Source organism: Castor canadensis, chromosome 9 (genome assembly GCF_047511655.1).
Source record: "Castor canadensis chromosome 9, mCasCan1.hap1v2, whole genome shotgun sequence".
Taxonomy (NCBI): Eukaryota; Metazoa; Chordata; class Mammalia; order Rodentia; family Castoridae; genus Castor; species Castor canadensis.
The window spans coordinates 21,241,110-21,255,412 of NC_133394.1; the positions used below are offsets into that span (position 1 = coordinate 21,241,110).

Genomic DNA, 14,303 nt, shown 5'->3' on the forward strand with positions numbered 1-14,303 from the left:
TCATCTTTATATCTCAGCTTAAATGTCATCCCCACAGCAACACTTTTCTTGATCTCCAACTCCCCTCACAATTTTTATTTTCAAGCATGCAAAAATCTGAGATTTCTCAGTGTGTGTTTTGCAATCATTTGTTCCTTTTCCATTATCTAGCAAGGAAGATAATATTTATTTCATTAGCCACTATTGACTCAGCAACTTAGTACAGGACCTGGAAAAGATTCATGCTTAGAAAATGTTTATTTAATTAATGTTCTTTCCTTTCACTGACACAGACCTCTTGTCTGAATCATCACTATTGTGTCGTCAACCTTCTTGTTGTTCACCTTTGCTAGATTGCTCTTCCCAAAGTATAGCTTTTTAATGTTTATTTCTATCCAAAAAAGCACCACAAACTCCACATTACTAATGACAGACACAGATGGCTCAGTCTGGCACTCAAGGAAGCATAGCGCCTATCCCACCTCACTTGAAAGTCAAACTGCAAATCACTACTCTCCAAGCTTATTCCAGGCCCTCCATGCCACACTGATCTTTGGAATGTCTCTCCCCATACTTCTTCCCTTTCAACATCTTTATTGGTGAAAATATATGTGGATCTTCCCAGTGCAAACTCTTCCTCTTCCTCTTAAATGAATGTACTACATTCTGCCTTAAAATCCCATAGCACAGTGAGGTTTAGTGCATCCTTATGTGTTCCTTTTATGAGAAGGATTGTTTACTTGTCTTTTCTTCCCTTACTGAAGTCCAAGATGCTTCATGATACGGAGATTCTTATACATCTTTTCTGCTTTATATGGTGATAAGCACATATTTTCCTACTAAGAAATGTTACTGTTATTTAGACATAATAGTGTAATACTGATACCACTTTCTTTTTATGAATATTAAATAATATATATACAGTTGACCCTCCTTATCCATGGATTACACATACATGAATTCAACCAACTGTGATTAAAAATCTTAAAAAAAATTGTGTCCATACTGAATATGTGCAAACTCCTTCTTGTTATTATTCTCTAAATAATACAGCATACAACTTTTTCTTTTGGCCATACTAGGATTTGAACTCAGGGCCTCACACTTGCTAGGCAGGTGCTCTACCACTTCAGCCACTCTGGCAGCTCAACAGCATACAATTTTTTTACATTGCATTTACATTGAATTAGATAATAGAAGTAATCTAAGTCTACAGAAGGCTGTGTATAGGTTAGATGCAAAGAGAACTCCATTTTATATAAGGAATTTGAGCATACACAGATTTGGGCATCTGTGTGGGGGGACACCCCCATAAATACCAAGGGACAACTGGATGATAAGAGAAGATATGAAGTGTAGAGAATAAGGAATAAAATCTACTGCAATTACCAGTCCTTCCCCCACAACATTCTATCATATATCTCTCTTTTTCTATAAGTAATATTTATATTTTTTAGTGATAATGGGGTGCATTGATCTTTTTGTGGGGGTGCAGTGATGGATTTGAACTCAGGGCCTTGCACTTGCTAGGCAGGTGCTCTACCACTTGAGCCACACCCCCAGTTCCATAATATTTATATTAACAGAGACTATCCTGAACATAAAAGTTTGTATTTTGGATAGTTCTGGCTTCTGTTGAAACATGGTGGCCGATTTTAGTCCTAAATCTTCTCTTTCTTTTTCTAGATAGTATATAAACAGTAGGAGAATGAAAACAACCAAGTAAATTCATAATATATTTAGTCAAAAGAAAGAAGCAATAGAGAGGAGAAAATTTCAGATTTCTTATAAGCACTGTGGAAGGTGAGGCTGATGAAAAGTCTGTGTTGGTCCACAGTAAGGCCAGAGCTTTCAAAGGATTGTGAGGGCTGGAAGTTCTCAGAGATGTCTAGCATCTTGTCCTTCCAGAACAAGAAAGCTCCACTCTGAATGGGATAAGATAGAGCTGGCAGGTTTGCTAAGGGAGGCAGAGAGTGAAGGTTCAGAACAGGCCTTGAAGCTCAGAGGCAAAGCAAAGTATGACTCCCCCAAAAAAGAGTGATAAGCCAGAGAAATGAAGGTATTTTGGAAGCTCATAGCAAGTGGTAGAAACTCTTCTGAGCAAGGCTGGAGCTTGACACTTTGTATTGTGGCCTTTTTGATTATTTTTAAATGAATTATAAGCAATTGTATATAGAAGTTGCAGAAATAATTTAAATGTCATTATCTAATGACATTTTTTTTTCAGAGAAGGTTTACTTCTGCATTTGGAAGGCATTTAGGTTACAGGGAACTCTCCTTAATTCAATTTGGGATTAAGATAATGGGAAAGTGGGTTTTAGTCTTTTGCAGTGTCTAGTCCAATTATAACTCACATTTAGTCTTCTTCCTGGTTGGCCTTTGTATTAATTTCCTTGGGCTGCCATAAGAAATTGCCACAGAAGTGGCCTATAGCAACAGAAATTCATTTTTTCACAGTTCCAGAGGCTGGAAGTCCAAAATTGAAGGCATTGGAGGACCATGCTCTCTCATGGCCCTGGGAGGAATCCTTTGCCCCTGCCTAATTCCTGGTGTCTGCAGAGATCCTTAGCATTCTGTGGTCTGCAGCTGGGTCGCTCCAACCTCTGCCTCTGTTGTCACATGGCATCTCCTTTTATGTCTGTGTCTTTGTGTCTCTTCTTGAAAGGACACCAATCATCTTGGATTTAGGACTCACCCTAACCCATTGTGAAGACTCTACTTCCAAATTAGTTTATATTTGGAGGTTCTGGGTGGGCAGTAATTTTGGTGACACACTATTCAATCTAGTACAGTCTCTTACTTTAAGTCTGTCTATCCTTGGGAGAACTCTGAAAACTCTGTTCAGCTTCTCATCTTTTGAGCCATGGCTTCAGAATAAGAGAATGTCTGGCTTCCCCTCTGCATTTCTTAAGGTTTTTTGTTTTATTTTTTTAATGAGGAAAGTTGATTTGATGTGTTTGTCTATCATGGACTGGCATGGATATTTATTTATACTGACTTACTTTTTTTCCTCCATTATTTCTGTTGCTTTTTATTCTTTCTTGAGTACTTAATTTCCATTTGGTATCATTTCTATTCATCCTGAAGAACTTCCTTCAGAATTCCTTGTAGTCTGATTTTTTAGTGAAAAAATTTTTTGGTTTTCTTTTTAACTTATGTTTATTTCATCTGCATTACTGAAGGATATTTTTGTAGGATCTTTGCTTTCAATGTCTGGTGAGAAGTTGGCTGATTGTTGACTGTTATTCCCCTATATGTAATGTGTCATTTTTCTGTTGTTGCTTTCCAGCTTACTGCTCATGCTTGGCTTCTGACTGACTGACTCTGACTTATGTGTCTAATTGTGGCTATCCTTCTTGATAGCCACAGAGCCCCTTGAGTCTTTAAATTTATGTATTTCATCAGAGTTGGAAAATGTTTGGCTAGCATTTCTTCAAATAGATTCCACCACATTTTTCTTGCTTCTCCTCTTTTGGGATTCTAATTATAGCTATGCATGGTTTAACAGGCCCCTGAGACTGCTCATCCTTACCCCCAATCTTTCCCTTCTTTGCTTTGTGTGCCAGTTGGTCAGGTCATATACTTGCAACTGCAAATGAGAAACAGAATGTGTGCTAGAGGAATGAAGAGCCTTAGGAATGTTGCTAGTAGAAAAATGGCATGTAGATACATGAGAAAGGGGGAGGGGTCTTCACAAGGTCCCTGCTGAATGTCCCAGTCTCCCAGAAAAATTATCTCTTGTAGTTGAAAGAAACATGCAAGATCACACAAACATAAAGTTGGCTTTGTAAAATGCGTTAAGTATGCTATAGTTCTATGTTCTCTGTGAAAGTGCAAATGGAGAATTTTTTTCATCACCAGAGAAAATGGGGGAAATTCTGGTATCCATCCATGGGGTAGCATCCATTTGTGAGTTCTGCCCCACCCCCACCCCAACTATCTGAACTGTGACACAATTTCACATGGGAAAGACTTCAGGTAATGTTTATTTGGAGAAAACTATGTTGAGGAGTGAGAGGTGGGGGATAGTTTGGAGATTGTGCTTTATCACAGAATCCAGAGAAAAATCAAAGGGAAGTGAGAAGGGTCCAGCCTTACCAACCTGAAGAAAGAAAGGCAACAACAACAAAACCCAGCATTAGCTCAACCCTGAGGTGTCGGGCCAGGGGGTGCTGTGGATGTGTTCTCCTGGTTTCTGGCCGCTGGTGCTGGGTAAGGCTCCGAGTCGCATTTGAGGAGGGGGGGCGGGGAGGAACCTGCGGCTTGCGGCCCCGCCCCCTTCTCCAGCTTGCGGGTGAGTGGCAGACCCGCCTCCTCCTCCCGCCGGCCCTGGGGCAGCGTCCCCGGGGTAACTCAGTAGTCCAGGCCTGAGCTTCTGCCCGCAGGTGTCGGCGCCAAGACTCCATGGTGGGTTTCGGGGCCAACCGGTGGGCTGGCCGCCTGCCCTCCATCGTGCTGGTGGTGCTGCTAGTGGTAATCATCGTCCTTGCCTTCAACTACTGGAGCATCTCCTCCCGCCATGTCCTGTTCCAGGAGGAGGTGGCCGAGCTGCAGGGGCAGGTCCAGCGCACCAGGTGGCCCGCGGTCGTCTGGAGAAGCGCAATTCAGACCTCTTGCTCTTGGCGGACACGCACAAGAAAGAGATTGACCAGAAGGAGGCCGCCTACGGCCGCCTTAGTAGCCGGCTGCAGGCCAGGGAAGGCCTGGGGAAGAGATGCGAGGATGACAAGGTTAAACTACAGAACAACATATCCTATCAGATGGCAGACATACATCATTTAAAAGAGCAACTTGCTGAGCTTCGTCAGGAATTTCTTCGACAAGAAGACCAGCTTCAGGACTACAGGAAGAACAATACTTACCTTGTGAAGAGGTTAGAATATGAAAGCTTTCAGTGTGGACAGCAGAGCAAGGAATTAAGAGCACAGCATGAAGAAAATATTAAAAAGTTAGCAGACCAATTTTTGCAGGAACAAAAGCCAGAGGCCCACAAAAGTCAATCAAATGATGGAAAAGAATTGGGTATAAATGATCATATAGTACCTAAAAATAACCCAAAAGAAGCTGAGAATGCTGCAGATAAAAATGAAGAGCCCTCAAGCAATCATATTCCAAACCCTCATGGGAAAGAACAAATCAAACGAGTTGGTGATGCAGGGATGCCTGGAATAGAAGAGAATGACCCAGCAAAGGTTGATGACCTTCCCGCTGCTTTAAAGAAACCCCCTGTTTTAGTTTCTACACATGAAAGTCACCAAGCAATCTCCTATCTTCCAACCAGACAACCTCTCTCCCCAAATATGGCTTCAGATTCACATGTAAACCACAATGGAAACCCTGATATTTCAAAACAGAACCCTTCCAATCCTCTTCAGCATTTAATTCCAGACTCAAATGTGGAGACTGAATCCAGAATTCAAGCAGACATACAAAAGCAGGCCACCAAGGACAGAGTCAGTGATTTCCACAAATTGAAGCAAAATGAAGAAGAATGAGAGCTTCAGATGGATCCTGCAGACTATGGAAAGCAACGTTTCAATGATGTCCTTTAAGTCCTAAAGGAAAACATCAGAAAACCTGAAGTGCTGTAAAATGGAATCATTTCTACTTTGTTACTTTTTGACTTTTGTTGTAAAGACAAGTTGTATCAGTTGTAAGGATACATTGAGATAGATTTAAGGAAAAACTTTAATGAAGGAATGTACTCGTGTACATATATGAACTTTTTCATATTGTATTATTAAAGCAGAGAGTTTTTTGGTTATGACACAGTTGAGCCAAAAACAGTTAATCTTTGCATTTAAAGCAAACTAATGTATATTTCGCATTTTATCAAGCCTAATTTTTCCACAAATAGACAAGCAGGAGAAAATAGTTGTATAGGTTGTATATTGCACATCGCAAAACCACAAGTGAGAACATTTACTCAGCTGAAAAATTTTTATACACTAATATATTCTTGTCATCCCAACAGGTGTTCTGTTCTATCTACCCCTCATTTAATGCTCTTCAAGGAGTCATGCCTAGAATAGTAATACAAAAGAGGGGACACTGGATACCAAACACTGGGGAACATGTGTACAAAATCACCTCCCTACTACTTTTATTTTAATGAGTGCTGATATTGTTTGGGCAGATTAACTTTCAGCTGAGGCCTGATGAAAGTTGAGATAACCTTCAAAGACATAACAATATTTATAAGTTACTCTTTAGTTCTTGAAATTGTGGAATGTATGATTGACAATATATTTTCAATTTTTATTTTTTCAAGTAATACCAGTACTGTTTTAACTACAGTCAGCACTGGTTAAATTTTTTTTTGTTATTTTCAGAGTTCAAGATGGTGAAGATTATCATTATGCTACACCCTGAGCCTACTTTGAAATGAATCTGCAATCAGTATTTCAAAATTTTTTCTTGTAGTTGTAGTATATTATTTGACTAGACTTTTTCAGAACTACTAAATAAGAAATTTTAACTGGTTCTTATTAATGCACAGATAAATAGAAGTACAGTGAGGTCTACAGCTGTTTTATTAAAATAGCTTCAAAGTTTGTAATAAAAATGGGTCTTTTTAAGTACTTAATATGTTAGTTAACAACCCATCAACCTCATCTTTGTCAGACTCACAAAATTATTTTCAATGCATTTTTGTCATTTTTGACATCATTCAGTAGAATGTGTAAACAAGCTAATGCTTGTTTTCTGATTTAAAATACTTCACAATCTTATTTCAGTCGCTAAAAACAAAAGGTTTTGAAGTTAAGAGGAAATTTAAGGTTGTTAACCCTGTTTTTCAGAAAGAATACTAGAAATTGCACATAAACATGAAATTTTGGGCTGGGGTATATACAGGTCAGTGGTAGAGCATTTCCCTAGGATGTGTGAGGCCGGGGTTCAGTCCCCAACACTGAAAAATCAGTGAATTAATAAACAGGAATTCCCTCCTTCACTAAGGTCCAGTCAAAATTCAAATTAATATAAGAAATAGGTTGTTGACTTGTTGAGGTATAGAGATTCTTAGACTTCAGTTCAGAATTATTTAATGACCAGAAAATTATGCAGATATTTACTAGAATTGTTTTCTACCATATCAAAGTAAACAATTCATGCTTTTGTTATCAGTAGGGTCAGGCCTACAATGAATAGGTTTGATGGTTCACAGAATTTTTTAAGTGGAGTTAAAGGGAAGTGATATACATCCCTTGGGCATTAACATGGAGAGAGAAATCTGAAAATACTCCTAGTGATACTGCATATTAAATATTGTAAAATCTTTTCAAATGAAATTATCTGCCTTAGTTCCTATGTCATAAAAATAGACACTTGGTTATATGGTAGCTATGTCTTACACAGTGAAAATTTTCTTCAATTAGCAGCCTAGACATTTTATAAACAGAAATCTTGAACCAATTGATAATATTTTTGACTATATTAACATTTTAGTGCTATAAAATACTATGTGACTCTTAAAATTCTGACATCCTACACTCTATTAGACATGCAGTTTTTATAACATTTTACTTCTGCCTTAAAGTTTAGGTTTTTAAAATGTATTTTTGCCCTGAATTAAGTTTTAATTTGATGGGAACTCTGTTTTTGAAATCATCACTTACTGGGTTCTAATAAATTAAAAATTAAACTTGAAAAAAAAAAAAAAAAACAAAACCCAGCATTAAAAGATGACATTTCTGTGCCAAAGGTTTTGTTATTCAGATTTTATTTAGACGAAATGGCATAATTAGAAATGATGTAATTGTTATTTCTCTATTCATCTGCTTTAATGTAATCTTTATAGATTTTTCTTGAAATTTTATAACTCTTATTCCATCATAGTGTTATTAATGTGTGTTTGGTTAAAGGCAGTATATTGATACTTTAAAATATTTGAGGATAAAATCTGAACAACCCTTTAATAATGCTCACATGTTAACCTTGACTGAAATAGAGTCAGCAAGATGCCTTCCTGTACACAAAGACATATGTCTCCAGGGGAAAATATTGCTATATATTTTTGAAACTTTTTTGGTAAAACATATTAATTTTTAATTTAGTAATTGGTTATAGCATATAAGTAAATAAAGCTGTGTGTTACCTCCAATCTATTAATGCTCAATTTGAGTCTAAGAATTTCAAGATAAACTAATCAAGAACAGTTTTTATCAAATCAAGCCAACCATCAAACTCTTTTTGAAAAATACATTTTCCTCTTTGTTCTGAGAGTAATTATTGATCTTTCATTTGTTTTTGTGTTTGTGGGCATGTGAAAGCATAAGAAGGGCATGGAAGCCTGTGGAGCCTGCCCATCCTTTGAACATCAATCCTGCAAACCAGGTGGTAGATCTCCTGAGGTGGTGCACAGCCCTGAGAAAACCCTGTGTTTACTAATCCTGGGAGTGTTGACCCTTGAAGTGGGGTCAATTGGAAGTGGAACCAACAGGAAAGGAATTCAGGTCCCCTGGGGATCTCATGGGCAGCATTTTGGTTTCCTCTGAGAGCTCATGGATCTCCAGCCCTTCTACCTTCTCCTTGCCATAGGCCTGAAGTAGGGAGTGAGGGCTCTGGGTAGGATGAAGGCTGGTGTCTTTTTTTTATTTTTATTTTTTTATTATTCATATGTGCATACAAGGCTTGGTTCATTTCTCCCCCCTGCCCCCACCCCCTCCCTTACCACCCACCCCGCCCCCTCCCTCTCCCCCCTACCCCCTCAATATCCAGCAGAAACTATTTTGCCCTTATTTCTAATTTTGTTGTAGAGAGAGTATAAGCAATAATAGGAAGGAACAAGGGTTTTTGCTGGTTGAGATAAGGATAGCTATACAGGGCATTGACTCACATTGATTTCCTGTGCGTGTGTGTTACCTTCTAGGTTAATTCTTTTTGATCTAACCTTTTCTCTAGTTCCTGGTCCCCTTCTCCTATTGGCCTCAGTTGCTTTAAAGGTATCTGCTTTAGTTTCTCTGCGTTAAGGGCAACAAATGCTAGCTAGTTTTTTAGGTGTCTTACCTATCCTCACCCCTCCCTTGTGTGCTCTCACTTTTATCATGTGCTCGTGGTCCAATCCCATTGTTGTGTTTGCCCTTGATCTAATGTCCACATATGAGGGAGAACATACGATTTTTGGTCTTTTGGGCCAGGCTAACTTCACTCAGAATGATGTTCTCCAATTCCATCCATTTACCAGTGAATGATAACATTGCGTTCTTCTTCATGGCTGCATAAAATTCCATTGTGTATAGATACCACATTTTCTTAATCCATTCGTCAGTAGTGGGGCATCTTGGCTGTTGCCATAACTTGGCTATTGTGAATAGTGCCGCAATAAACATGGGTGTGCAGATGCCTCTGGAGTAACCTGTGTCACAATGTTTTGGGTATATCCCCAAGAGTGGTATTGCTGGATCAAATGGTAGATCAATGTCGAGCTTTTTAAGGAGCCTCCAAATTTTTTTCCAGAGTGGTTGTACTAGTCTACATTCCCACCAACAGTGTAAGAGGGTTCCTTTTTCCCCGCATCCTCGCCAACACCTGTTGTTGGTGGTGTTGTTGATGATGGCTATTAAGGCTGGTGCCTTGATGCAGACATGAAGGATAAAGCTCCCACTGAATCTCCAGCAGGTGGTTCTTGTCGCCTGGTGTGACTTGTGATTGTCTCTTGCTGACACTTCAGCAAAGAGGGAATGCTCAGATACTGAGCTGTCCTGGTTACGCAGCTTCCCTGTTTATGCAGAACAAAGCAGGCCTTCTTGCTTTCTCATTTGTTTCAGACTACTTTTATTTTGTTTACTTATTTTTGTGGTACTGGGGATTGAACTCAGGGCCTCAGTGCTCAGCACTTTAGTCACACCCAAAGTCCTTTTGCTTTTAGTTTGCTTTTGAGGTAGCATCTTGTTAAATTTTGCCTGCGCCGGCTTTGATCCGCATATCTCCCCCTCCCATGTAGCTTGGATTGTAGTCATGTGCCTCCATGCCCAGCTCAGACTCCTTTTAATACTTCTTTCCCTAACTCAGTCTGTAGGATCTCTCCTTCTTGCCAATCTATGGAATATCAGGAAATAATCTAATATCAATCACTTTTTCTGGCAGGTGGGGGAAGTGGGTAGTCCTCTATTTTAAGGCATAGATTTTACTGTAAAATTTTAAAAAAGCTTTTTTATTTCTTTTTGCTACTAACCAAGTAACTTAGCAGGACATATTTGGGGGAGGAAAAAACTCATCTAATGCAGGAGAAAGGTTGACCTTAGAGTAAAATGTAACTAAAAAGTTGTGTATGAGTTGATCATTGGAGGTGTGTGGAGAGTTATGGTTGAAGTGCTAGGTTAGTTGAATCATTGGTTCATTGAGCTTTCCTGTGCAAAATAGAAAATATCAGATATCCATATTGCATTTCTGAATGACCAGTTTCTCTGTGTTCTTCCTCTAATAGACTGGCCCTCTTTGCCCAGAAGCTATACCAACTCATTGCTAAGAAGATCAAGCCTTAAGAGCATTTTCCAAGGCAAGATTGGTAATTGAAGCTGAGTCACCATTCCCAAGAGTTCTAGTGTCATCAGTAGACTATCAATGACATCAGTCTGGAAAATGTTTTTTTAGGCATTTGCACTAGTCCATTAATCCTGCACCTGCTGTCTCCAGGAATTGCAATCCCAACTTACCCCCGATTTGGACATTCATTGATTCATGTAGTCAAACATCCAATATTTATTGTTTATCAACTCTGTGACTGTGATAAACTCAGTGCATGCAATGATCAGTAAAAGCTGAGAACTCCTTAACTGTTGAAGACCTTAGAGATCAAAACAAGACAGTCAGTATCAAATGCCCCATGATGCACAAAAAATGACTGCTCAAGAGAGTGAGAAACTAAAACTCACTCTGTGTGTTGATATCACAGACTCAGAGACTTTCATAGCCTTGAAGTGCCGTGCAGAGTTTGCTGTTGTTTAGTGCTCTTTGCTATTTGTGTTGCAGTTAACAAGGTTAGCCTTGCTGGGAAAGGAGCAAACAGCCAGGTGATCTCAAGAGCCCAGGGAAAGAGCTCTTTCCATTCTCCCTAAACTCCCTCACTTGATTACAGATGTGTAGGACTTCTGCAAAGGAAACCAAGGTCATTATGTATTTTAAGAATGTTAAAACCCCAGTTACCCCTGAGAGATACATAGACTTAAATTAAAAAGGGTGTTAAGAACTTAGCTCTTTTCCTTTTTGGAAGAGAGAGAGTGGGCTGGAGGGCACTCATAATTTGGGTGAAGGGTTTCTACTCAAAAGGAAAAGAAAAAAAGAATTTTCATGAGGTCACAGTTTTGTTCAAGAGCTAGCAGCATGTAGAAAGAATTGTAGTTAAACTTGTGTTAATCCAGCTAAATGCAGATTTTTACATACTTAAAATCCCCAAAGAGTAGCTCATTAGAATTGTGAGCTAATGTTTATACCGAGTGGTAGGGAATGCTTCACAAAATATAAACATCTGTATACAGGGAGAGAGATGGTTTTAAATATTGAAAGTGCTCTGCAGTAGAAGTTTTTATTGTATTTTGCAATGCTCATCTCAGTTGCCTTTTTAGGAACTAGTGAAAGAGAGTCTTATTCTCCTCTGATATTTGTGAAACACAAACTTTCTTCTGTATAGTTCTTCTATTCTCAGACACAGCATGTGTGCTATTTCTGACTCTTTCCCTCTGGGTCTGTGTCTATGACTATTTCTCTCTCCCCCTAACCCCTCAGCAATAATTCAGGATTTTTGAACATCTTTATTTAGGTTATTTTCTCTCAAAACAATAAAATATATTACATATTTTTAATGAGATAGAAAGCAAACAATGAAAGATATAACACGCTGGAAATACAATCTAAATTAAAAACTTGAGAACAATGGAGAAAATAGAAGACTGGTAAAAAGATGTTAGTACTAAAAGCAGTCTTTAAAAAAAGCATTGTGATGATAGAAAGTACATGAAAGTAGATGAAATATTTCTGAAGGAAAAAAGTCAGCTCTAATCTTATTTGAAGATTGACAGCAAGGCTTATTTATTCTAGGTATAATTAATCTTGAAATGCATTCCTAGTGGGTTTTCAGATCTTAAAAGGTGAAATGGTTGAATTCACTGACCATCTGAGGATTTATTGATACTTCCTTTCATGGACAGTAATTCTTACCTAAAATACTAAAATCATTAACTCTTTATGAGGGACTAAGAAATACTGCTTATTTCTTTTCCACATTAGTCATCAAAAGGACATTTGTGTTTTTAACTAACCCATATCATTGCTTCCTTTTGATTAGAGAACTTCTGTTTGATACAGAGAAGAGAAAAACAATTGAAAGAAGCTTCGCTTTACCTAACAAGTAAAGATTCAGTGAGAAAAAGTCTACTGAAAGATTATTATGCACATAGATGCATGATGAAAATATGCTGTTTGATTAATTTTATGATGTTGCAATGAACTACAGTACTGCACACTCATAGCTTTGGGGAGTATCAGTCATGTAGGTGGATAAATTGGGCATCCACCAACATGGTATAATTTCAAGAGTTCAATGAGTTCTGCTCATTTCTCAACTATGGAACTGCTGTTTTGGACTAAGATATTGGCTCCTTAAGAAGTCTGCTGAAAGGACTTCCCTACATGGTAGAGATAACACATTAACTCACTTTATTAGATTAACCTACTGTAACCTACAGCAAGTTTGGCTGTTAGAGAAGGAAACACAGGGCAGAAAATTTTTGAAGGCAGAGTAAAGGTAGGATGGAAAGACATGGTTCTAGACATGGTTCATTTTGGCTGTGTCATGGTGGGAAGTCCTGGTCATTAGAGATAGCACAGAAGGTCAATGTCACATATCAGGAAAGGAAGATAGAGGAGAGGAGGTATGGAAATTGAGGGGGGAAGTACATGAAGGTCTACCTTGCCTGCATCTCAGGTTCACTGTGGCCTAATGCTGTAGGCCTGACCTCAGTTCACTTATCTCCGAACATGTCCACACTCCTCATAAAGCACCTTTGTTTTCTGTTCAGCACACAAACATCACGACCTGTGTCTGAGAATGTTGGGAATTTTATTAGGTCCATAAAATTTTAGCTGTGGTCTAGTCCACCAGGGCCAAAATAAATAAATAGAGTGTAAGGGTAACATTAAAAAAAAAACAAAACCACAAAAAATGTGGCTTAAAGAAAGAGAAAAACTGCTGAAGCTCTAAAATAACTCTGTCACAGTGGTTTTAGAGGGGATTTCTCCTTCTTAATTTAGGATTTTGCAGGCTGGGAAATTGCAGTCAAAATGCAGCCAACAGATTCACTTTTTGATTTCTCTGAGAAATGCTGTGTTCTATGGAGTTAGGCTAAAAGGTAAAATGATTGACAGCCAATGGGCTGTCAATTAACATCAGGCCTGATGTTAATTGAGTAAAAAAAGCCAAAATGCCTTGGTTTTATGAGTCAGACTTTCTGGGAAAATATTAGGGATAAAATTAATCACTATTTTTAATGTGATAAATTTCCTGATGAACTTTTTCATTTCTCTATTTTCCCAAAGTTCAAAGTTTATATCACTCAAATTTCTTCAACAAGTACCTTTAGTGTGTTGTGATAATATTATTAGTTACAGTAATTAATATGGTATTTTGAGTGCTTACTATGTGCTAGGCACTGTTCTAAGAACTTGAAAAACATTAATTAATTTACTTACCACAATGAATTAACTACTGGTATGGTCCTTCATTTTACAGAAGAGAAAACTGGAAGTGAGAGATCAGTTAAGCAACTTACTTGAGATTACACAGAAAACCACTTGAGAATCTGGGATGTATTAAAATGTGTTTAACTCTCAGCTCTTAGTGTCAGGAAATGCTTACAAATGTTCAGTGTGTCTTTTATCCTCATTATCATCGTCAATAACAATTTTGGGTGTCAAGTATGTGTAGTAGGAATGCAATTCATTAGTAGAATGCATTCATGGTATGTGTAAAAAGTACAATTCAAGACAATAGCAAAATGTGATGTTCCTTAGGTGAAATTTAAATATTCATACTAAGATATATGATGTTTACATAACACATGCATGTTTATAAAAGGCACATTAGCCTTATGAAAATATAGTTTCCTGGTCTGGGAAGAGATGAAGTGGGGTAGTGTTAGGAGTCTGGCAGCAATATCTTGAAATGGGGACACTTGTTAATTCTGAGTGATATGACTATTATTATTCTTTATATTTTTGTATTTCTTAAGTTCTAAAATATGTTTTAAAAAAGATAAGTATGGAAGACACCGATTTCTGTGCTTAAGAGGTCTTGCTAGCTGGAGAGTCAGGACATGCAAATGAGGAGG

The 14,303-nt window shown here is 38.1% G+C and overlaps 1 protein-coding gene across 1 annotated transcript; it reads left to right on the plus strand.

Annotated features, from left to right (window-relative positions):
• The first annotated feature begins 4,263 nt into the window (after window positions 1–4,263).
• Window positions 4,264–7,621, plus strand: LOC109701997 (protein GOLM2-like). Its single transcript, XM_074041331.1, is given in 2 exon segments — window positions 4,264–4,549; window positions 4,552–7,621. Coding segments are annotated over 2 exon segments (1,146 nt in total). The 5' UTR covers window positions 4,264–4,383; the 3' UTR covers window positions 5,532–7,621.
• Window positions 7,622–14,303: the final 6,682 nt, after the last annotated feature.